The sequence below is a fragment of the Chamaea fasciata genome, unplaced genomic scaffold (assembly GCF_029207755.1).
Source record: "Chamaea fasciata isolate MVZ Bird 193981 ecotype frontalis unplaced genomic scaffold, bChaFas1.0.hap1 SCAF_12, whole genome shotgun sequence".
Classification (NCBI taxonomy): domain Eukaryota; kingdom Metazoa; phylum Chordata; class Aves; order Passeriformes; family Sylviidae; genus Chamaea; species Chamaea fasciata.
In genome coordinates, this window is record NW_027094097.1 from 3,799,657 (window position 1) to 3,824,738 (window position 25,082).

At 41.5% G+C, this 25,082-nt stretch overlaps 2 protein-coding genes across 5 annotated transcripts; both read right to left on the minus strand.

Annotated features, from left to right (window-relative positions):
• Positions 1-4,564: 4,564 nt before the first annotated feature.
• Positions 4,565-6,860, minus strand: LOC136296056 (uncharacterized PPE family protein PPE12-like). Its single transcript, XM_066194874.1, has 3 exons — positions 6,855-6,860; positions 6,133-6,687; positions 4,565-6,087 (listed from the first exon to the last, which is right to left on the minus strand). The coding sequence occupies exons 1-3, from the start codon at positions 6,858-6,860 to the stop codon at positions 5,656-5,658; spliced, it is 993 nt and encodes a 330-aa protein (XP_066050971.1). The 3' UTR covers positions 4,565-5,655.
• A 3,370-nt stretch (positions 6,861-10,230) lies between these two features.
• Positions 10,231-25,046, minus strand: N4BP1 (NEDD4 binding protein 1). Of its 4 annotated transcripts, none has more exons than XM_066194400.1 (8): positions 24,708-25,046; positions 20,538-22,297; positions 16,318-16,448; positions 15,832-15,928; positions 14,431-14,538; positions 12,826-12,933; positions 12,594-12,652; positions 10,668-10,751 (listed from the first exon to the last, which is right to left on the minus strand). In XM_066194400.1, the coding sequence occupies exons 1-7, from the start codon at positions 24,948-24,950 to the stop codon at positions 12,631-12,633; spliced, it is 2,469 nt and encodes an 822-aa protein (XP_066050497.1). In that variant the 5' UTR covers positions 24,951-25,046; the 3' UTR covers positions 10,668-10,751; positions 12,594-12,630. The 4 variants fall into 4 exon arrangements, with proteins under 4 accessions (XP_066050494.1, XP_066050495.1, XP_066050497.1 ...); XM_066194399.1 differs by having other exon boundaries at positions 10,668-10,752; positions 12,591-12,652; XM_066194397.1 differs by lacking the exon at positions 12,594-12,652 and having other exon boundaries at positions 10,231-10,752; positions 24,708-25,043.
• Between the last annotated feature and the right edge of the window lie 36 nt (positions 25,047-25,082).

Consider the following 25,082-nt stretch of genomic DNA (forward strand, 5'->3'; position numbering starts at 1 on the left):
AGTATAATTTTAGAGTATTTATTAGACATTTTTAATGAAATTCATAAGGCTATAAGCTTCCTAAATAGCAATTCACTGTCATATGGATTATTTCCAAAGATGGTCTTTGTGCCAAGATTCTTCTTTAATTCCTGAGCTATTTTTTGAGGGAAAACAGTCCAAATAAATAGATTACAATGGGAGCTGAGCATCCTGGCTCAAATAATGAAATCTGATACTGCCTCCCCAGGTAATGTGCAGTTTTCCCCAGTGAACAGTTCAGTTTACCCCATGGACAGACCAGCTGGGAAGGTTCTGGGGCCCAAAAGGAATGACTTCTTCCAGACCATATGCTCCTTGCAAGACCATATGCCCTTTATGACAGTCCCAGATTAACCCAGTTTATGTGAACTCAAACCTCACACATGGCACTTCCGTAGGCAACAGGAATAACTAAGAGTCCCCTTCTCTCTCAAAGAAACCACCCCTATGATAACAAAAACCACCATCCCCTAAAAAAAACCCCAAACCTATCCCCTCCAAAATGTACCCACTACCAAAAAAATAAGACATGCCCACCCAAAAAGTAAGCTCACACAAATTTTTTTTTTTAAGTGTAACATATTTTCATTGCAAAGAGAAAGGAAGCAATTTATATTATTTTTGGTCCAGGTGAAGCAAAATCAGGAGTGGTTTTGCTTCAAGGATTTGCTTTATTAAACTAATTAAAACACAAACCCCCACATTAGAACATTTATAAATTAAACCCAAGCTGTTATGATGCCTCTAGAATTCAGAGAAACATGCCTGTCTGCAAGTATTTTCATCTTCAGATTCACAAGCAATTTTGTTCCATGAATGAAATAAGTGGTATGTTCAATATTCCATTTGTGAGTGCATTGGCTCTTGCAACTTAATTAAATGCCTCACTAACTTCACACACCCAAGCATTTCTGCATGGCTGCCTCATATTAAACAATTCACAAGAAACAGAAAATATCACAAAACACTTCTGGTAATCAGATATGGCATTGTACTATAAATTATTCTCGTGTTACAGAATCTGTGCTAATAAATACAGAGGCAGCTGCTAGAGAAGCCTTTGTGGTTAAATGGACCATCATCTCTTTATCACTGGTTAAGCAGAGGGGAATTCCTAAGGAGACAAACACTTGTAAGAAGCTTACCTCCCAACTGCCAGGCCAGGCAGATTAACAGCATTGTCAGTCACACCGAATCACCATGGCTGTTCCCTCACTTTTATGCAAGCATTCTGTTGCTTGCTGGTTTTGTATTTTAAACCCACAACAGCTTATTCTAATGGAAGGAGTTCCCACCCACGGCAGGGGGCTGGAAGTGGATGATCTTTGTGGCCCTTCCAACCCTAACCATTCTATGATATATTAAAAAAACCCAAACAAACAAAACCAGAAAAAAAAAAAAAAAAAAAAAAAGGACAAAAACCCCACCAAAAAACCTGCTTGTGTACCAATGCTTCAAGTAAGCAAGATAAACATTTATGTTAACTTCTGTATTGAACAGCAGGTGCACCAGCTATGGCAGAGGATGAACTACGAGCCTGGAAACCACCAGCGAAAGAAAAACTCACAAGGGAGAGGGAGATAGAGTTTCTTGACAAGCTCCCTTTCAGGCCAAGAGGATTCTGACTTCACATTAACGTGAGATCAAAGCATCAATACATTTAATGTGCCAAAGCCATACAGAACGGCTCTGGCGTGCTTCAGATGGAAATGCTCTTTCTGCTTTAGGAAAGTAATGTCCTGTGCCAGGTTTGGACAAAACCAGACACTTTGATGCACACTGAAGTTCCTATGAAAGTGTTTCAAGGTTGGTCTCTGCAACAAGATCCTGAACTCACTGCCTTTAATGCCAGCAAGTCACAACTACTGGTCCTGATGCTCAGTATCTCAGGACTCGCAACTTTCTTAGGTGCTCATTTGTTTAAGCACCAAACACAGGACAGACCCTCTAAACACAATTTCTGCCTGCACCAACAGTTGTAATGAAACCAGTGCAGCCTTTCCCGCATATTGCAAAATTCCAGCTGCTCATTCCCATGCAGCTGCTTCATGTTTACACCTCCAGCTTTGAGCCTCTCTCCTAAGACCCTTTGCATCTTCAAGGAAGCAATGATCAGAACTGCAGCTGCACGTTTTCCCTCCTCTCAGAGTTCCATGGATCTGGCAACAAACTGTCACTTTTGGGGCAGTTTACATGGAAATTCTGCACAGCCACATGGCTGCAGTTGTGCATTTCCTGTGGCATAGGACACACTGCTCCAGATGGTGCTAATGGCATGAGACCTAAAATACATTTACTTCCCTCTGCAAATCTACTTCTGATTTCCTTTCTGGGGTATCACATTTTAGTGATGCTCTATGAAGACAAAATATGGGCTTTTCAGAAACTAAGTGCTTAGGTGGTAAAGCCACACTACCTCAAGTACTGTGGCCCTTCAGAAGTATTTATGTATCTCTGCATTTCTGAAAATGCCACAGAGTTCCCTTCTGTATCTTTAGGCCCCTGAGTGCCATGAGCTCTGAGTACCTTCTCAAACTAAACCTGCCCTGGTAAAACAAGAACAAACCCCAAAACACGACTCTTTTACTGTGGATTTGCACATCATATGGCATAGAAGAGCCTTAATTCAGATGGGTCTGTCAGGTGTTCCCATAATATCAGTTACCCATCATCCCAGTATATGTTCTGTTCACCTGGGAGCTAAATTACCTTGTCCGCAGAGCCTTGTTTTGGGAGTCCAGGGGGAGTGGGGTACCACAGATGTCTTCAATATGGTGTTTGCTGAGAGCTCCAGGGAACAACCTGGTTGAAAGGGAACACAGAGAAGGCTGCAGCCACCACAGTGTGTGCCCTACACACACACAGACAGACACATACACATATAGATACACATATACCCTATTTCTTCCAAGACACACATAACAAAAAATGTGCACCCATTTCCAAGACTGTTCAGTAGCCTAGAATGTCAAACCACTTAGCAGAATACAGAACTCTCAGAACTCTCAAAATTCAGATCAAATGTTAGAAAGTGTAAAATCTAATGCCTGATGAACTTGTACTTTACAGTAGGACATGACTCAATACGCAGCTCTTTCCACAATTACAGTCTGCAGAGTGAGACAGTAGCACTGTCTGTGGTACTTTAATAGTTGTTATAATTCACAGAGTCTTTTCTGAAATATAAACACAGTTTTAAATAGACTGTCAGATTTTTACTCATGGTATAGAGCTTGTTCCGTACACCCACCCAGTGTGTTTCAGAGGCTCTGAATGTTGCTGATCATGTTCCCCACCCTTCTGCACATTGATATCTGATCAGCCCTCCTGCATTCACTAACCATGAGATAGTCTGAAACAAGATTCTAACGGACAGATTTTGTGCTTGTTTCACCCAGCAGGAAACTGGAAACCAGTGGTCATAACTTTGATTTTTCACACTTGAAAAAAAAAAAAAAACCACTTCCACAGCAGGGTGTAGGACTATTGACTTTATTGTGTCACAACAGCACAGAGCCTCTGTTTGTTTGATACCAAACAAGGCTCCTCCTTGCCCACCAGCCTGCCTTCTTTAATTTAGCTGCATTCATCTTGCCTGTGTTTCTGTATGTTTACAGCATTAGGAGATATCAAGCTAAGCAAACATTTTCAAAGTACACCTACCCCTTGTTTCATAGGAGGAAGAGAATACGTGCATGCAGCACTAGTATTCAATCCATAACCTCCACAGCTGAACGGCAGTCCTAGTAACAAGAAGGTGTCACATATACCTTAGGTGGGGGAAAAAAACCCCAGACTATTTCTGTCTCTGGCCCTGCAGCACTGCCTAAACACTGGGCAGATACTTCAATTTAAGGCAGACTCCCATTAAATCTTTTTCACTATGCCTCACTCACCATTGGTGCATTATGAAACAAATAAAAGACAAGCAATAGCCCATTAGCGAGGAAAGAAAGAAAGGGTTATAATATTTTTACAGAAGCATCACAAACTTATTTAAGCTGCTTTATTATTTGTATATAATTAAATATTATATTAAAAGAAATCATAACCTCCCTTTCCAAATAGCTCCTCAAGCAGCAATTACATTCACCTCCTACCAGAAACATTTGAATAATGTCCCTGAAAGGCCCTGAGACTAAATCCACCAGATGGGATAGATGAGATATCCTGGGCTTTTGCATGAATTATTTCAATCCATCATCATTTGGAAGACTCATAGCTGCTGTAATATTGGAAAGCTTAATTTGATTTCCATTTACAAAGTAGGGCTTTGATGGATGCTGTAAAACAAAGGATAACAATCTAGCTACTATATCTTTATCTTCTCTGCATTTTTGTTGACAGCAGAGAACTGAGGGCTCAGACTCATGACCCACAAGAGTTTAAACCACTGTGCCAGCTGTGACAACAGAGAAACCAGCACAGAGCATCCAGCAAGGGCAGCTGCAGTGAACCTCCTGCCATCACCCCCAATGCCATTTTAGGCCACTAGAACATCTACTGCTTATGAATCAGAGCCCTAAATCATTTTTTAGTCAAAATTAATGCATTGAATGGTTTTATACAAAAATAATCATGTTCACACGCTGAGTTGATAGAGACTCGGCAAATTAATTTCGTGATCACCCCAGCATTGTCTTAAGCTGTTTCATTTCTAGTGCTATCTTCTTATTCATTTACTCAAAAGTCTGTTTCTGGCTCAAGTCTGGAAGTGAAACAAGTTTGGACATTGGGAAGCTGTGTGCTGATGTTATATGTTTCACAATAAGTTATATTCAGCCCAGGAAATTTCTCTTTAGATTAGGCGTGAGGGGCTGATAGGCACATAGGCCAAGAGAAGAAAAATTCGGTTAAAAAGTTAAAATATGGAAAGTTCTGTTTTCCTAATGTAGAGAATCCTTGGATGGCTACAACTGTGACAGAAAACATTAATTTATTCCCAATGAATGCCAGCTATTCCTATATTAATGCCCCTTCACTTCAGAACGTCAAGAATGCCCTTCTCCATATTCTTGGTGTCCTGCCAGTAGATCTGGCAAAAGACTCTGATGTGCCTCTTTTAATTCTAAGGCCTCTGCTGTGAAGATCTCCCACACAAAGTATTTATAAACCGCAATGTACCTCCTGCTTCTCCTCACAGAAAACACTCCCGGACGTTCACGCTCTGCCTTTTAGACACTCCCAGTCTCCTTCTCTGCAAAACACGGGGCTGAGCTGGGTATGTTTGGGTTCAGCAGTCACCGTGCCAGTGGTTTCAGTGCGATCCCAGGGCAAGGGAAGGGCGAGTCCTGCCTCTGGATCGCGCTTTGCCCCTCACGGGCGCCCGGCAGCCAGCTCTGCCCTCCCGCTCTTACGGGAGGCTCTGCGATCCCTCCTCTGATTTTTAATGCTCTGCTTCTGAATCTCGGAATTTATCTCTCTCCTTTTTTTTTTTTTTTTTTTTTTTTTAAACTCCTGCCAATCAATCAGAATTGTTCAAACACACTCTTCTGGCCGCAGTTCTGAATTCAAGGAACTCATATCAAAGGTAAACAATTCCCACCCATTTGGTGTGCCTATCAAACACAGACTATCAGCGAAGCAGAGGACGGTCCCTGAGCCGAGAAGCAAGCCGAGCCTAGCGCGGAGCTGTCAGGACAGCAATAAAGCACCCCGGCCACTGAAGGCGAGCGCGGCCGCGCCCTCGGGCTGGGTCACTCCCTCCGGGCCGTGTCCCTGGCGCGGGCGGCGCGGGCCGGCGGCGCCACCTCCTGTCACCGCGGGGACAGCGCGGGGCCCGCCCCAGGACACCGAACCGAGCCTGACCAAACCGAACCGAACCGAACCTGACCTGACCAAAACGCACCAAACCTGACCAAACCGAACCGAACCGAACCAACCTGACCAAACCGAACCAAACCTGACCAAACCGAACCGAACCGAACCTGACCTGACCAAAACGCACCAAACCTGACCAAACCGAACCGAACCGAACAAAACCTGACCAAAACGAACCAAACCTGACCAAACCGAACCTAACCAACCTGACCAAAACGAACCAAACCTGACCAAACCGAACCGAACCTAACCTGACCAAACCGAACCGAACCTAACCTGACCAAACCGAACCAAACCAACCTGACCAAAACGAACCAAACCTGACCAAACCGAACCGAACCTAACCTGACCAAAACGAACCAAACCAACCTGACCAAAACGAACCAAACCTGACCAAACCGAACCGAACCGAACAAAACCTGACCAAAACGAACCAAACCTGACCAAACCGAACCGAACCGAACAAAACCTGACCAAAACGAACCAAACCTGACCAAACCGAACCGAACCGAACAAAACCTGACCAAAACGCACCAAACCTGACCAAACCGAACCGAACCGAACAAAACCTGACCAAAACGAACCAAACCTGACCAAACCGAACCGAACCAAACCAACCTGACCAAAACGAACCAAACCTGACCAAACCGAACCGAACCTAACCTGACCAAACCGAACCGAACCAACCTGACCAAAACGAACCAAACCTGACCAAACCGAACCGAACCTAACCTGACCAAACCGAACCAAACCAACCTGACCAAAACGAACCAAACCTGACCAAACCGAACCGAACCTAACCTGACCAAAACGAACCAAACTTGACCAAACCGAACCGAACCTAACCTGACCAAACCGAATCTAACCGAACCTAACCTGACCAAACCGAATCTAACCGAACCTAACCTGACCAAAACGAACCGAACCTAACCAAACCTGACCAAACCAAATCTGACCAAGCCAAACCTAACCAAACCAAACCGAACCAAACCAAGTGCCCGCTTTGGATTCACCTTCATCGTTCTTACTAACAACATGTGTGTGTGTTTCCGCAAAAAAAAAAAAAAACATTCAAGGCAGCCTTGTATTTTTGATGAACAGACTCTTAATATTTTGCTCAGCAAAGTTTTATCTTAAAATTAACAGTCTTTAGTACTGTGCTTCAATACTTTGAATATAGCAGGCTCATTCAACAGCCAGGGAGAAAAATTATACTTGACTTTGGATTTGAATCACAATTATTCCTATACTTAGTGAAAATTTATAATAAAATAAAACCTAATTGATGTATTTCAGCAGAATTCTGATGTCTTTGGACTGTTGTTTCTGTTTAATTAAAAAGATGTAATATTTTAGTTCTCTTATGTACACTTAAAATATCATTCCTGAAACAGTTAAAAATACTCAGGTGGAGACTGAAAAGGGGACCCAATGCATTCAAACCCAGTTTCTTCTTTAAAAATCCTTCCTTTAAATTAGCCATTAAAAATTATATAATGCAATCTGACAGAACTTAGAAAGTCACAAGGCAGACAGCAAAAACTTGGGATTGTCATACACAGCTCAGCAGAGTTTGAACAGTATAGTGGAACCACATTCTCAACATAAATGCATACAATACACAGGTAAAAAACGCGTAAATCTAAAATCCATGTTTTTAAAAAGTCATCATCCACACCATCTGTCTGAGCACTGCAGTATAACCTCTGTGTGCACAGTTACATACCAACATATACAGACCTGGTAGATTTATGTACAAAATTGAGCACAAACAGTAGCGGTCAGGAAGGCTAGGAATAGTCTGAGCACTGTTGTAAGGCACTTGGGTTTCCATTCTGTGATGAAAAAGAGAAACTGAACACATCAGAGAAACACCTACTTATATAACCAGATTCCTCCAAATACCAGACAGCAGATTAGGTCTCGGAATCTGCAAAGTCATTATTATTCTAAACTGTATTTATAAAAATAACAGGTCTTATACATGAATTATAGCAGAGCTACAACCTTTCCAATAAAAGAGCCATCCAGAACATAAGCTAGGCCCAGATCTAAAAATATCATTTAATGCAACTACACAAAATTCTAGCAAGAAAGGCATTCATATCAAACACAGGCTGCAAGCTTGCAAAACAGAAGGAAACTCTGCCAGTATTAGAAAGGCACTGAGTCACTGTTTGTCATGGAACTTTCACAGGCACTCTCTCTCTCTGGTTCAGAAATGCTCTTCCGAAACACGAGCTACCCTAATATGGCACTGAAACAGGAAGGAAAACAGCAGCACTAGCACCCACTACTGGGACTCATCTGAGCTTTGCTTGTTTACAACTGCAATAAAATTGTTTACATGACATGCTCTTAAAATGTAAGAGAAAACACTCCTTTTAACAGTAAACTGTTGCATTTGTCACAGAAACCCTGCACTTGGCATCGCACCAGGAATCAGTCTCAGGACTTTACCCCTTTAAAGGGAAGGAGAGGGAAATGCTGAATCACTCACACGTAAGGGAAAGTCCCTGTTATTTTCCACTCAAAACACTGCTTCTAGTCGTGTTTTTGCAGCCACCAAAGGTTGAATAGCACAAGCCGTGCTTCAGAAGCAGACTTTGGAGAAAGAATTAGAGAAAGAAGAAAGAACACCAATCTGTTTGCTTTCATGACAGGACTTGAGGCTTGAAGCTGAGTTGGGGTTATTTAGGTTAGATCAGGAAAAAGTTCTTCACCCAGAGGGTGGCTGGGCACTAAACAGCCTCGCCTGGGAGGTGGGCACAGCCCCAAGCCTGACAGAACTCAAGGAGTGTTTGGACAATGCTCTCAGGCACAGGGTGGGAGTGTTGGAGTGTCCTGTGCAGAGCCAGGAGTTGGACTGGATGATCCTTGTGGGTTCCTTCCAACTCAGCTTATGCCATGACTCTATGAAATAAAGATTACAATATATTTATATCCCCACACCAGTACCTAAAACGTGAAAACAACATATGCAACCAGAGATATACCTAATGAGAACAAGAGTTCTTCAAGGAGCATGTTCACACATGTACACAGACCCCCCAGGCAGTGCGAGGGAGCTGGTGATTTATTCTCTTACAATTTATTAAAATGATACCAACTGCAGTCAGTGGTAACAGGCTTTAGGAACCTGACTAAGTTTTTATGGGGTTAGAACTTGGAGATTATGTAACATTTCATAGGCAAGAACTACTTCTCAACAAATGTGCTGGCCAGGACTCTGCCCACCTGAATAGCAAATATCCCACTCACTTACACAGAATAAAGAATAATTAAGATTTGTCTGTTTGGATATAGAAACATAAAAGGCCTTTCTTCATCATCACCTGTATTTTTGAGAAGCTATAACTACTCTTCCTAAAACTTTTTTGTTCCTGTTGCAATTCTCTTTCAGGTTGTTTATGTTAAGGGAAGAACAAGACAGACTGCCTTCTGTTTCTGACTTCACAAAACATGAAAGTGCCATGCAAAAACGACAGCCTTTCAAAAGCCCCTGCTCCTCAAGTATATTTCGTCTCTTTTGCATATAAGCATAGAATGATTTCAGAGTCCGTGAAACTGGAGAGAAAGCCACTAACGCTTCAGGGTAAGGCTCAGTACCTCAGAAGTTCAAGGTGGCCTCTGGAGCCCACGTTTTCTTTACAGTCCAGTTTGATTTTACTCATGCAAACACTTGGCACCAGAGACTGGTTAAAAGGAAGGAGTAACAGACTTCAGTGTGTGCAGAGATACAGACAATCTTAACTTTGCTCTGCTCTTCAAAGTGATCCTGTTAGCCAGCTTTCATAAATTATTTTCCTTTTTTCCCCTTACTTTTGGGATAGATCCTAGAATGGAGCTAAAGGGGTGGAGCTGACTGCAGCTGTAGCTCTGCACAAAAAAGCCATTTCTATACGGACAGCATCACATTCTGTTACCACCACACCATTCACACTTAGAACAGGCAAGACAAAGACAAACAGGTGTCAGTGCAACCATTACAGATATTAAAACTATTCTGCAAGAATACTGATGGTTATGATAATTTCCAATTTAAAAACCAGCGTAGGCTTCAGATATTTTAAAGCATTCAAATCCCGATGAGAGCTGTGAATTTATACTTTCTCTCCCAACTACCTCGCACTGCAGTTCCAGCCTGAAAGAGCAAATGGATTTTCTTGGATTTTCACACCCTTCCCGGGAATCCCCACGGGCCCACGGCCGCCACCTGCTGGCAGCCGCTCCCACACGCGGGTCTCCAACTGACAGGAATTCTGCCTTCCGGGAAAAAGGTTCTGTAAAAAGTACTACCACACTGCTCAAAAGGGAGTACTGCTTTAATAAACAATTCAATCGAAGCAGAAGATTTTTTTTTTTTCATAGAAAATATTACTACAAATCTGTAGTAGCAGCAGTTTTTAATTTACCAAAACCTGGCATCTATTAGGAACAGAACATACACAAAAATACCTTTGTTTATACAAATAAAATTAGATTTTTAATATTCACAAAGTAACATAAAAGAGTGACATTTTTCTTCACATTGATAATTGTTAGTCAGAGCAGTTGTGATATAAAAGCTGTGTAAGCATTCAGTCAAGCACCATGGCAGACAGTGCATTAAGATCTCTCATGAATGGATGATCAAATAGTATTTGATCAATCTTCTGCCTTTGATCGTAGTCAGGAAAAATTTTGATCAGGGCTTCTCTTAGCTGGACTGTTTCTGAGGCAGATCTCTGTGGTGGGATTGCTGGACAAGGCTCTGTGTTTTGTTCCCGTGGAAGCCACGGGGATGAACGATCGTCGTGCACTCTGCCTCCAGGCTGTCGGCTGCTGCTGCTCACTTCGGGGAGGAAGAAAGGAGTCTCAGAAGAATATTTTCCACTGCTCTGTAAAGCCTTCTGTGTTGACCAAGAATCTCTGGAACAAAATAAAAAACTGAATTAATTAAAAGCTAAAGGAGATGCTAACTGTAGCTCTCTCTGTACATGAGAGAGAAAAGAGAAATGTGTGTAACTTAAACTTCCCTGCTGCTCAGCCACTTACTGACTGGAATCAAATGACAAACATTCTTTCAAAGTGAAACAAAACACGAGGTACAACAGTTCTCAATATGAATCTGGCACAACTAACATTAATATCACCCAGAGATAGCCTCAATATACTGTGAGTCCTTTACGTGGCAGATTACAGCAACAGTCAAAGACTGTTTTATAACAGTATAGATAAAAGGGTACATTGAACACAGGTACACTGACGTGGAACATGATGACAGACCAAAGGGGCTTCCAAGACTGCTTCACGAGGATATTCCTTGTGTACTTTTCCTCTTGACTGAGCCGTGCTCATATTTCGATCAGGGCCTTGTTTCCCTTGTACAGTATCCTTAACAGGGCAATTAAGTTGTTTTAGCAGTCTCAGGACTTGAATACTCTTCCTTGATTATGGAGATATCATTTCAGACTTTAAAAAGTTTTGCTACTCTATACACTGCTAGCACTACAAAATTTAAAGTTCAGCCAGCTTCAGATGCCAGCAGATACCAGAGAAATATGAAGCGCAACCTGTGTCACAGTCTGGTTTATACCACCAAGGGAAACAGTATCTAAATTACAGAACCCTATTTTAAAAGCATTTGGGTTATGACACTTCCCCTTACTCAGCATGGAAAGGTTTTCTAATGGCTGAAGATCCCTCCAGTTTCTGATCTTGTTCCTGGCGCCATTTATGCTTTCTGCATCATTTAAGTCATGTAGAAAAGTCACAGGGAAGGAACAAAATTAACTTTTTGCACAGCTTTTCTCTGTTCTTCCTGCCCCTGCAAAAAAACCCAACTCCAAACCAAACACCAAAGCCTAGTTCCAGTTCCATGTTTACAGATAAGGAACCAAGCTCTTCTGTGGTCTTCTCAAAAGACTCTCTCCATTTCTACAATCATCACACTCGCCTACCTCAAAACACTCTGTTTTCATTTTATTTCTCTCAGACACAGGCAGGTAAAGCACGGTGTTCCAAGTAACATCTCAAAGGTTTTGTACAAGACCCTGAATACTTAGCATTTCCTTCTGGAGTTCTAGCACTGCACTTGCTTTTTTAATGTCAACACACTTCAAATCAGCCTGTAATCTATGGTATAAAAATGTTCCACTTTCCTCAAATGTTTCCTCAAAAACAGATGAGATTCTTGCTTAGTCTTTGTATTAATCCTTAAGCATAACTTGCCTTTTCTATTGTCAATTTTTAAGGTACCTCACTTGTTTTCAAAAGCCCTCTCAAAACTCCTCAGAATTATTAGCATTTCTAGTTCCTAAACCAGTGAAAGAACAGCATATTATCTTGTGCAAAAAAGCAAGCTAATTCTCAAATCCTGGCAGTTCATGCAAAGCAAATTCATACTTTGTATAAGTGCACAGTTAAAAAGTACATTAATCTTAAATGAACAACATATGTTCATGAATATTTAAAATTATTACCCAAATACAAACAGATAGAATAACAACACCTCCAAAATTGTTTTGACAACAGTAAGGTGCCCTCGACCATGAGGTGAAGTGTCTCCCCTGTGACAAAAAAACCTGAGTGCAGAGTGTTTGTAGCACCTATCGTCCCACTATGAAGAAGTGACCAACCAGGGTGTCTTAGATAACATCAGTGTAATTAACAACACATACCCACATCACTGACACCTCTAGGTGCTGTTAACACACCCGTGCATGAAAGCCACCACAGTCAAACCCTAGAAGAAGCTTTTGTCATACTTATCTTGGTTCTCAGAGGGATCTTGATTAGAGGCAAATGTCACCAGTGGTTTCTGAACCAACTGAAGTAACAGGAAAAATGTTGGGTTTTTTTATTTGTTTGTTAAACTGCTACATGCTGCAGTGTTCCTGCTTGACTTAACTGTGCTTTACAGGTGTGTGAGTGAACCAGGAGAACAGTTTATTTCAAAAGCGAAATAACTGTGTCAAACAGAAGTGAAAACAGTGTTTATACCTAGAACAGCCTTCACTTCGAAGGAAGTCATCTAATCTGGGTCCATTTCTTCCCAAAGGATCATCAGGAACCATAAATATGTCACCAGCAAAAGTGTACTGGAGCAACCTGCAAGAGAGTTCTTTTAAATAACAAGGTTTCACACCCCTGTTGTCCTTCACCTTTGTAGCACAGGATGAATTTCCTTAGAGTAGACACCACATCAGGAGTCCCTGAGGATTAAATAGTAAACCCTGTCAAAATAACTCCATGGGAGCTGTGAACTCTCCCTTTTACACTGCAGAACACGAAACTTTGCTTTTTTTATTTTTATTTTCATTTTTATTTTTTCCCCCCAGCAATTGTTTTATGACAGAAAATTTGCAACAAGACCTCGGTGGAATTTTCTAGGTGATTAGAGATTTTTTGGCTGTTCTAACTCCCCTTCCTTGCAAGGATATTCAGTCATGTAGCTGAAATGCTTGTGGTTAGCAGAAAGCCACACAACTATAAAATATAGCATTAAATGTTTACTGTTAAGACACAAAGCTTTTTTTCTGGAATCACTTTGGGACAGGTAGAAATCTGCATTGAAAAAAAAAAACCAGTTCAACTGAAATTTGTCTGCAAGGAGAAGATTTGGTACAGTGGAATTTCCCTGGAAGTAAAATTAATAGCAGATGTTAACATATGCTCTTAAAAAACCACAGACTCGAGATGCCATGCCAAGGATTCTTGCTAAAGTTCTGTGGGAGAGCAGAACCTGACTTGGGTAGAATTCACTCAAGAAATGACGTAAATGCCTACATGATTAGCCAGCATCAGCTCCATGGTCTCAGCTATACTGTGAGAATCCAGGGCAAGGTTTTAGTCACTTATTTCATTAGAGCTACACTGACTCCAGCCACTGTAACAGATGTAGCCTCAGAAGATGTCAGGGAGGGATTAGTGGGAAATTTCACTAACAGATCATGCCTTAGCAGTAAAACAACCTGATTTAATTGAAACGGGGGGAGAAAAAATCCCAAACAGGGAAACCCAACAAACTACCAAAGAAACAAGAAGAAACAAGCAGAAACAAAGGCCACAAGATGAAGCAGGGATATTTGACAATTAAGTGAGCTCATCTAACAACAGTTGCAGGGAAATGGCTACATGGATATGCTACAAGTGTTCATTTCCTTCAGCTGTGCCAATCTGTCCCACTTGAGTAGAGAGCAATTGATTCTGAACAATTGAAAGTGACACTGTACATCCTCATCAGCTACCATGTCTGCCTGAAACAAAAAAGCTTTCAGACAAGAGAGGCTGTGAAAGTGGACTGCTCGAACAAGATGCAACACCAGCCTCCAGAAGTGACACCTGTGCTGTTACACCAAGCTCCCGCTTATGTGAGCAATTAGCACACATACATGACAGAATATATGAATAACAGGGACACTAGACTACTCAACACATGACTGCAAGGCCATGAATCACCACAGTGAATCACACAGTACTTTATTTGGATCTACCAGAATCGCATGACACATTAATTAAAGATAGCAAAATCCCACATGTAGGTAGAGTGCCTACAACTGCAAGGACAGACATCCTTTTAAGATTTCACAGAAATTTAATAATTACCTTTTTTGAATAATTTCTCTCCAGGCAAATGATTCTGTCACAAATTCTCTGAAGTTATCATTAGTCACAATAACACCTCCAGTTTTAGCAGCAAGATGTAATAAAAACCTGTAAAATTAATTTCAAACATCACTAGGATAGTTTGTTTTGCTGAAAACAAGCCAAAGATCTAGAAAACAAAACATTTCATCATCCAAAAGTAATCTATTTGCACGAAAACAAGCACCTTATTTACCAGGAAATCACTCTGTTGTTACCCACCTTAAACTTACAACAAGGTTTGGTTAGCATGCGTGTATTTAGTGCAGCAGAGTCTTCATGGGAGGCTTTTTTCCTCCATTAAAAAACCCAAACAAACAAACAAACCCACACAAACAAAAGCCCCCAAATCCCATGATCTAAATATCTCCAGAGGTAAATGGCTTGCTCTATGGAACAGTACAGTATTTATTATACAATCCACTACAAACTCATTTCCATACACTTTTTCGCTTAGCATTAGTGTCTGTGTTCTGCAAGTCAGTGCTCTGCATGTTAGTTGTTTGCTCTGTCAACACTTCTTAAAAATCCTTCTGTTAAATAAATTATGACAAAACATAACTACTGATATATTAAGAAAAAAAACATGTTTGCTTTCTTTCATAATGTCTCTGAAAATACATTTGTTGCCATTTGAAACTATTTTAGCCACAAGACAATGGATGGTGTCCTTTTAAAGCAAAGTGCATGCTTTTAACAAAAGTGCAAGTATGTTATTATAACACTTATTTCCACAGTAATCTCAGCTGCACTCCCAGAGCATTTCATATAAATGGCTGGGTGTATATAAAACATTAGCGAAGCATTAGGAAACTCCCACAACACAGACTCCCAAAGTCTACTGTGTCTCGTTCACTGACAGATGATCCCCACATTTTGAAGCTGATCTTTGATAGTCAAAGTAACTTGGAAGTTCACTGGCTTACACATGATTACAAATACACTGCTCCAAACACAGCAAGGTCTGTGTGCCAACATGGCATCAAGAAGAAAATGGGGCTAAATAGTATCTGATCAGTAGCTGATCTATGCCCCAAGCATAAAAGGTAATTCAGGGACAGATGATGACCAGAAAAGTATAAAAACATTACTGGAAAATTAATTTCTTCAGAATGCCTTTTTTTTTTTTTTTTTTTAATTACCATGAAAATTCATAGTTCTCCATGACTTTCTGAATACATAGTAGTGTTCCCTACAACAGTGATAAAATGTAACAGAAGCAGAACTCAGTCTTAAATTGGATGCATAGCTCTGTCTAGAGAGGTTGCAGAACTAGCTAATAGAACTGCTCATGAAATATTAAACTTTTACAACCATTAGTCAGATGTTTAAAAAGACTTTAAAACTATGTATATTCTGTACCTGTCATCGTGAGCAGCAATTCTTGCTCCTAAAACCATCCTTGCAGGGGTTAAAGACAATATTCCAACATCCTCAAGCTGTGTTAAGAAATTCTGCTCTGTTAAAACATGATTTGACAATTAGTCTGAGATATAATTAGCAGAGAGAAGATGGGCTATTTCCATACCAATTAAGCTATAGAAATTACATTGATAGCTGAAGAACTGCTCATACTAGAAAAATGGGGAAGAAGAGGTCAAAACTAGAAATTAAAGAGCAAACAAAAAACAACCCGAAAAGGCCTCATCTGATGGCACACCTGTTAGCCTAAACAGCATTTCAGGGTCTCTCTCACTGTGTATGGAAACCCAACTACTCATGCTGAGCAGCCAGATTGCTGTGCAACATTTGATGAAACATTCCTTCTCCATTTATTCTTCACAGAAGTACCCAAAGTAATCGTTTCAGTCTGGTTTCATTAAGGAAACATTAGGAAACGCTCCTCACCTGTAATAGAAGGGTCACGTCTTGTTCTCCACTGTGGAACGAACACAGTAATATTTCTGTGGCCACGTCTCCAAAAGTAGTCAACAGCTATTGCAATTCCTCGACAGGAGAAGAATTTCCTTAGACCGTGCCTGAGGGTGAAACAAAAAGAAGGAAGACTAAATTCACTAGGGTTTTACTACCAGGAAAACAAAGCAAATGGAACAAACACCTTGCAGAGTGAAGCTGAAAGTCCCACAGAGAGCCTCAAGAAAAAAAAGACAGGAAGGTGGTTCTAAATGGAAAGAACTGTTCAGCAAAAGAAGAGAACAGATATATCACTTTGCAACTTTGTTGCTCAGTCTCCTTTCAGTTTCCGGGACACAACAACAATGGAGTAATCAGAAGTGGGTTTAGCTTTAAAAAAAGAGGCCCATAGTGATAGTTCTGAACATTACAGAGTACAGTTTAAAACTACAATAATCCAATATTGTAGAAGTTCCAAACACAGTCCTACTAAAAAACAGAACACCTTTGGTTCAACTGATTACCAGTGATTACAGCTAAACAGCTCTCTGATAATTATTAGGACATCCTCTCCATTCATTTCAACAGTCTGAACAATTGTTCTGAAGCAAAATAATGAAATTTCTTTGAAGAAATATTTCAAAACATCGTATTTTGGCATTAATTTCTTTTTCTATTTTAAAGTATAAGATGTTCGTCATCTGTTTTTACAACTCTCTTAAGTGGCTTTCCAGAAAAACTGCCTAAAATGAGGGGACAAGATGATTTGAATTGATAACCTTGTGAGGCCCTTCCCAACTGAAAACATCTCAAAGACCCTATTTGCCTATTTAACACATGGCAAAGTTAACTGTCTAACCAGACTCCAGTATTTGCATAGAGGCTACACTTAGACAAAATAAAGATATGATTCCCTAGAAAAGACACGCTGGTTGAGCACTGATGGCATGAACAGCCAAAGCATTTCTTGCAAAATAGTGTACAATCTATGTTTTGGATTAGATGTCAAATCACTACAAAGTACTTTTAACAATAAGTGAGCAAGTGGTATTCCTTTTTTAAACCAGTCTCCCAAATAATAGGCAAGTGTTTTATAAACCCTAATAGTAAGCCCTGTTAGTTCTGAACAGAATCTTTAAACCCTACTTTAACCTACCAAGAAATCTCCCAACATAATGGCCTTTAAAAGATTTCCATGGAAATATTTTACAGTGAAACTCAGCCTTTAGTAGCCTTCATTTAGCCTTTTCTAGTTTTGTAAATTCATTAAAAATATGTTTACCAACATTTATATCTATTAAGATTCTCTGAATCTGGAGAGGAATTCTTAATGCAAAAAGACAGAAAAGGCTTCTGGGACATAAACTTTAAATGCAGTCATCATCCCACTAATTTAAGTTAGGCATCCTATTCATTAAATTGGAAAACTCTTGTTACATATTTTCAATCAATTAATGATTCTCAACTGGACTTCAAGAAATGCGGAGATCTCAATATTCATGTCAAAATGGATAGCTTCTCTGCTTGTTCATCCTCCTGTTTCAGAGCTCCAAGCTGGGTGAACTACACAGCATACTGTTTTTTAAGTGTTTTGAAGCTTAGAAAAGCGGCTCCTGATTTGTCCCGAATGATCACAAAATCCTGCTTTGCTACAACTTAAAAAATGCATGCAAGTGGAAGCAACTTTATCAAGTAACATGTAGAATTAATGTAAGCTATAATAACATGAGAAAAATACGTCACTGCTAAACTAAATTAATTGTGAAATGCTTTAACTGAGTTAGATAAACACCTGAAGGGACAGCAAATCACCACAGCTAGATGGTCTTTTTAAGATATCCATCTCAAAGACTGCATCTGTTCTCCAAATGCCATTGCAAATGCTGGTTTTCCCTATCCCAGTTCTTTAAAATCCTGTGAAGACCCCACAAAGGTATTTCCCAAATTAAACAAAAATCATAAGCAGCACAAAGCAGCGAAGAGCAGATTGCCTTCTGGGACACGTAACATTTTCCCTTTGGTTTGTAACTAAAGTAAATACTGTCGCAAATGAGTGGTTTGGCTACTTAAACACTGTCAAAGGTATTGCCAAAGGCAGGGTTGGATATGAATTTGTGAAAATATGGGTGGCAACATTCACGCTTGTGAACTTGTGAAGAGTACGTTCATTATTTACTGCACAGATCAAGGCATACAAAGATCAAATTAGTATCAGTTTGATTTACACAGAAGCCAGGAATGCAGAAGGGGGTGAGGGTGCAAAGCATACGGATGCAAAGATAAGGGTGCAAAAGGGTTTTAGCAGCATTTAATCATCCAGCACTTCAACACTTACAAAGCAATTGCATAAGGCTCGCTGTAGTTATAACAACAACAATTTAACTGCAGATCTGAGGCAGTAACATTCATACCATGACCAATCCACACAGGTACACGATGTGAACACCTAATTCTCTGTGCCTAAAGGTACTCCTCAAAAAATTCCACTCAGCGACAGTGAAATGCTCACACAAAGTCCTTTGGCATTTCCCAACAGGCCAGGGTCACACCTCAGGAAGCGTGGAGAGTTGTGTGGGAGCTTTGTGGCCAGGAACAGTCCTCTGAGTACCACAGAGGTGAGGATTTGGGAGCTCTGAGCAGTGTCCCACTGGAGGAAGGTGCTGGCACAGCTGCTGAGCCCCAGGAGAGCTCAAAGGGCCTCAGTCAGGACCACAGGATGACTGGCTTTGGCCAGCAGTAAGTTTCCTCCCAGCCACAACCCAACTCAGTAACTCCTGGGCTTTCTTCCCCGAAGGGTAGGAACAATGGTGCCCCTCCACTTGGGCTATGCTTCAGGTAAATAGTTCACCAAGGCTACAAAGGCTAATTGCATACCCTTTGTTTCCCAACCTGTTTGGGCACCTGATGTTTCTGATTGGATGCACCACCACAAGTACGTATTATTCACAAACTATTCTAGGAAGATATAATTTCATTCAATTATTCTTTCATTCTGAGTTTCTTCCACATTGTAATAAAATTTAAATTACCCAACAACTGGATACTGCAGTCTGCCCTCAAAAGGCCTGTTTTCAGCATTCAAAACCAGGTAATTTTAAAAAAATACTTGTTAGCAGCTAGGGTAAACTCCGGGTGTTCTCTCATTCCACAAGCACCCTGAGACAATGTGATAAGAACAGATCAACGTGCTGCACATGTCAAAAGAAAAAATTCTACAACTTCTGCAGTTTTCTAGACTTACGACAGGCAAGCAACGATTCAGAAACCCATATAGCATTAGTCTAAGCATGTGAGTGATGCATTAATACCCACACCCCCATCAAAAAAGGGGGCCAAAAGAACCCAGAACCAGCAGTAGGTATGGAAGCAGTTCTCAAGGTATTGACAAGTAAAACTGAGAACAATTCAAAGCAATTTTGCAAACACCTCTTCACTTTATGAAATGCAAGAAACTAATGAGGCTTTATTTAGCCAGAGGGAAGCTGCAGAATACCTACATGATCAAACCAACAGGCCCTCAAGCATTGATTATTTAGTAGGACATTGGAATATCTCAATGGTTCTGCTGTTTTGAGGCAGCTCTGCCCTTTATGTCGCATAACCAGTTTTCATTTGGTTGGGCAGAAGGCACCAGGTGTTATTTAACCTTTTTGGGGACTGTATGTCAATTGCACCCAGCTACTATACCCCACTCCAAAGTGGGGTGTGTGCAGGGCGATCCACTGGGGCGCATGAAGGAAATATTGGAACCTCAGTAATGCACATTTATGGTTGGTAAATATACATCTGCAAAAAAATAACAGGATACAAGCACTAATATGCAATGCTGTCACAGGAGAAATATGTCGCTACTAGATGAGAACCTCCACTTTTAAACAAGACGTTAAGAGCACAAAAAAAATCCCCCAAACCACTTGAGTTGACAATAATTTAACCTCATTGTTAGGCACTGGCAAAGCAAATTAAACTTCATGCATAACACTGATTGCAACAGAGCAAAGCTTGCCCTGAGATTACTTCTGAAGTGTTAGAATTAGCTGAACACTAGTAATTCAAATCACATTACTCTAAAATGGCACAACCGTGTGTACATGCACACCAAAAACCTGGCTAGCAAAACCTTAACACATGCCACTGCAACCTCTTAGCCCCCATTCCATCTGAAAGTTCACTGACCTGTTAATAAAGGGATAGCTGAAAAGAACGATACTTACGAAATCGCAACATTGCTTCCATCAATAATGATGTGTTTCAAATATGGTTTTCCAGGTTCATTTACCAACTCCAGTTTGTATGGCTTCTTCAGAGAGTCCAAAAATCTTTGAACTCCAGTAACTGAATGGTCTGGATGCGGGCCCACTGTGTCTCTGTCTGGATTTGCAGGGTGTTTTTGTGAAGACAGTAACCGGTCCGGGGCAGGATTGTCACAATGTGAGTTTTGGGAAAGGTGCTGGTGGAGAGGCCTCGCTTGAGAAGAGCTGCAGTGTCCCAGCTGCTCCCCAGAACCAGGGTGGCTGTTCTGTACAGTTGAGGGCCCTGCAGATTTTTGTTGAAATGCACTTTTACTCTTACTTGAGATATGCTGCATGTCTGAGCCCCCTCTGGCTACAAAGCCAACATCTTTTAGAGCTCCAGCTTGCACAGTGCTGAAAGCTACCCCACCATCAGTTTCTGTATTGCTCGACCTTGAGTTGTGATTCTTACCAGGGCCATAAACATCTCTCACTTTACAGCACAGAACTGAATTTTTGCTGGGAGGGGAAGATGATTTGCACACCAATTTATCCATTTTATCTTCTGCACCAACCTGTGTGTCTGGAGCACCTCTTACTTTGTGATATTCGTTTTTTGTCTCCTTTGAAATAGGACTGGATTTAAGCGGACTTTTATTCCTAGAAATGCCTTTGTCTTCTAGCCTTTGTGAATTATTGACATTGTTTCCTAAAGGAAGATTGACAGTTCTAGGTTTTTGAGACGACTGTTCATGTTCTTTTTTAAACTTCAAATTTTCCTTTTCAATTTCTTCTAGCAATATTAATGGTTCCACAGATTGTCCTAGGATACCAATAACCTTTTCTACAATAGTTTGGGAATATCCCATTGTTCTGAAAAAGTTCACAAGAATCTTATATTCCATTTCCTCAGTGAGAGCATCACCTTCTTTAAGGCAGTAAGTAGGACTATCTGATTCATTGCAGCTATCCAAAACCAGATCAATAACTGCATCAGGGTCCGAAGGATTCTTGTGTAAAGCAGATTTCTCTTGCTGATCATTTTCCAAAGAGAAATGCTTTTTAGGGAGCCTCTCTTCCTCACCAGAAGACCTTCTTTTACATGACTGCCTCTCTTTAAAGGCCACTGCCTCTAACAGAGGGCCCTTTATGGGAACAAACCTTGTTTCAGAAGCATCAGAAAACACAGTGTCCATTTGCTTTGTCAGCTCAGTTACAGGTGTGCCAGCATTGCTTCTTGCTTCCTCCCCATCTGCCCTTCCATCTCTGTTTGCAGCAATGACTTTGGAGGTGCTGTTTTGTCCAAGCTGCTGTGGGCTTTCAGAGCCTGTGAGATCTATGATAGTAGTCTCCCCTTCAGAAACATCAGTTTGGGTGAGAGCTAGGAGTTCTCTTTTTAGTGCACTAGGCAAAATCAGTAAATCCATCGTATACTTATCAGCATGTGCTTCCACAAATTGTCTGAACTGCTTCTTAATCTCTGATTCATTGTCATTTAATAAGCTTTCATTATTCTCAAAAAGCTTCACAAACTGCTGCACATGACTTTGGGCCATAACAACAGCTTCTGCACCCCCCTTAATACTAAGCAATCCCATTTCCAGCACTGTTACATCAGCACAGGTATCCTGAATGAGACTGTTGAGAAACAGGCTCTGTGCACCAACGAAGATGCAGTGCATGTCCTTTGGGTAGTACTCCTTTTCTTCTAGCTCAGGCTCACACAGTCCCTTGATGTACTCCTAAGAGGAGACAGAGAGAGAGCAGAGTGAATAGTGGTGAAAACCTTATATATCCAGTTGGTTTTTATTAGGTCGGTAATGGGCAGAAACATTAGAAAATAAAGCAAATTTAGCATAAGTGATGTGAGAAAGTAAACACTGTCAGTAGACAGGACAACAGAGATAAAACACCAATATCCAAAATTATTTTTAAATAGATCTCAAAGAAGGCTCTATTTATATTCTCTTATTTATACCTGATAGTAAAAAATAACTTAATTTGTAGATCAAACAGTTTAAAAGACTGTCAGAAGAGATTTAGTTTCCCATCCCCATTCTTTGGTCAAAGAGAGCTCTTCATGAACAAATGCCTTTCACTACAGTTCTACTTAGTCCATAAACCTTAACTTCTAAAAAGTTTCAAAGTACATTTCCTAAGGCTTATCACACCAGCAGCCATCCTGTATTTTTGTTACTGACTGAGAAAACTCCAGGCTCCAGAAGCTTCCGTGTTCCTGAAATTCAGGTTTTTCAAAGACTTAAAAAAAATTAAAAATTAAACCCCAGAGCTACTTCTGCCACCTGTAATCTACTACAGGTAAATTCACTATACTACCTTGTTTTAAATGCGTCTAGAGTGCAAAACTCTGTCAATACAGTAAACTATTTCTTCTTTCAGATGGCATTATTTTTCCCAAACTACCTCTTTCTGTGCTAAAAACTCTTTAGAAGTGAAAGCAGCTCCTAAGCTGCAGCCATTGTATTTGCAGAATCCCAAGTATACCACGTTTTATACTGTATATTTACTCTCGAACATTAATTATTTGGAATGGAACTGAGAATCAACACAAGGTAATGAAGTTATAACACCATTTCCTGGCACCTCAAGTTACATCATCACGGGTATCAAGGCAGGCTGGTTCAGGAGCAAAAACCCACAGGGTTAACTCTCCACCCCAGACTGCTTTTGCAGAGCAACAGGATAACATAACTGGTGAAAAGGATGCTCTGTATCCAGGAACTTTTTTTTAAAGCTAAGCAGCAGTGGAGAATGTATACATTATATGTATATGTATACACGATGAAGTAAAACACATTGCTATCACCAAACCTCTCAACAGAAGACGAACAATACTTTGTACTTTCTGGTCAATAATTCCTCCAGACTGTGTCTGAAAACTCCTCTACCTAGAAGAGAAATCAAGTTTCTCATGCCCTTTAAAGTATTAAGAGTAGAAAACTTTTTTTTTTTAAATCTTGTTAGGAAAAGCAGCAATTAGAAAACTGAAATCTTGCGCTATTTATTTCTTGTGCTTTAATTTCTTGGAAAAAAGGAAAGTTGCACTGCAGATGCCTGGAGAAGAACAGGTACCTGTAACAGTTTCTGGATTCTCTGAGCCCAGGCAAATTGGTTTAGAGTACATTTCAGAGTCAAATAATTCAAACCCCTATATATTCACAGCATTCTCCTTACAACTCATAGTAAAGAAGTGCAGTACATGTTGAGGAACACGTGCATGACACAGTTAAGGAATCAAGTTTTTGAAAGCAGGCTGCCAAGTCCGAAATCTATCTCAAAACACATGCTCCGGATCCCCACTAACATCCACGTATTTAAACAAACACGCCAACCAACGCCCATATATCGAGATTTGGGGCTGAAAGGGACCTTCAGCCTAGCTACTGCTCACACCAAAATTCTCATCACATGATTGAAACAGCTGTACTCGCCTGGTTCGTTATGAGTAATATCAATTTCAGCATTACTGCTGAGAAACTCCCCTCCAAAGGTTAGTTGTGCAAGACATTTAACATGTGAGAAGACACTTCACAGCAACTCTTGCCCCCTCTGAGACACAACCTGCATGGACGGTTCTCTTAACGCGTTTGAGCTGGGTCAAAAAGAGAACTATCTGCTGTTGAGGTGTGATAACTTTTACAGGAGGAAATATTTGCTGCGTTAAGCTTTAGTGACAGCTTTGCTAACGAGCTACTAAATGCCACAGAAGACGAGAAGTCAGTAAGGCAAAACATGGCAACGCCCAAACAACTCCGAGGAATTTCTCGACTTCAGGAGGAAGAAGGAAAGCGAAACGTTTTAACGTCGCTTCAAAGCAAATCCCGGCCCATCCTCCCACCGGCGCTACCCCTCAGCTGCGGGCTGCGCTATTTCATAACACGGCGCCCATGAACTTTGCACTTGCCAGCTGAGTTGCTCCGCTTTATTCCCCACGCTTATGTCAACACGGCCGGAGACTCCCTGGCACCGGGCACACACCCACCTGCCAAAGCAGCGCCGCGTCTGTTTCCTCCCGGGGCACTCGGCTTTTCCCCACCCTTTCTTCCTCCAAGCCGCGGCCCCGGCCGTGCCGGTCCGGCGGGGCCTCGGCGCGCACACCCCGCGGCCCCAGCGCCCCGCCCGGGCCCGTACCTTGGCGCTGCTCACGGCCTTGGTGCCGCCCTCCAGCTGCACCCAGATCCTGGCGCTGCCGCGGGGCGGCTGCAGCGCGGGCCGCCAGTCCCCCTGCGCGCCCAGCACGGCCAGCCGCACCTCGAACAAGCCCTCGATGCGGCCCCGGCTGCGCTCCAGGAGGCGGCTCTGCTCGGCGGGGACGGTGAACTCATCCACCCTGGGCCCCGGCGCGGAGCCGTGCGGTGTCCGGCGGGTCGCCATCAACGCGGGGAGCGCGATCCCATCGCACCGGGAACAGCGACACCGGGAAACGCCGCACCGATCGCCCGCGTCATCAGACCGCGACGGCGCCGGGCGGCGTCCGCCCGCAGCCGCGCCGCCATGGGTAGCACC

Excerpts from the sequence above, each read along its gene's own strand:
- LOC136296056 (XM_066194874.1), bottom strand. Across the intron at positions 6,088-6,132 it reads GTTTTGGTCAGGTTGGTTTG|GTTCGGTTCGGTTTGGTCAG; the intron begins GTTCGGTTTGGT and ends TGGTCAGGTTAG.
- N4BP1 (XM_066194397.1), bottom strand. The coding sequence starts at position 24,950 with ATGGCGACCCGCCGGACACCGCACGGCTCCGCGCCGGGGCCCAGGGTG. Across the intron at positions 22,298-24,707 it reads AGGCCGTGAGCAGCGCCAAG|GAGTACATCAAGGGACTGTG; the intron begins GTACGGGCCCGG and ends GTCTCCTCTTAG. Across the intron at positions 16,449-20,537 it reads GGAAGCAATGTTGCGATTTC|GCACGGTCTAAGGAAATTCT; the intron begins GTAAGTATCGTT and ends TTTCACCCTCAG.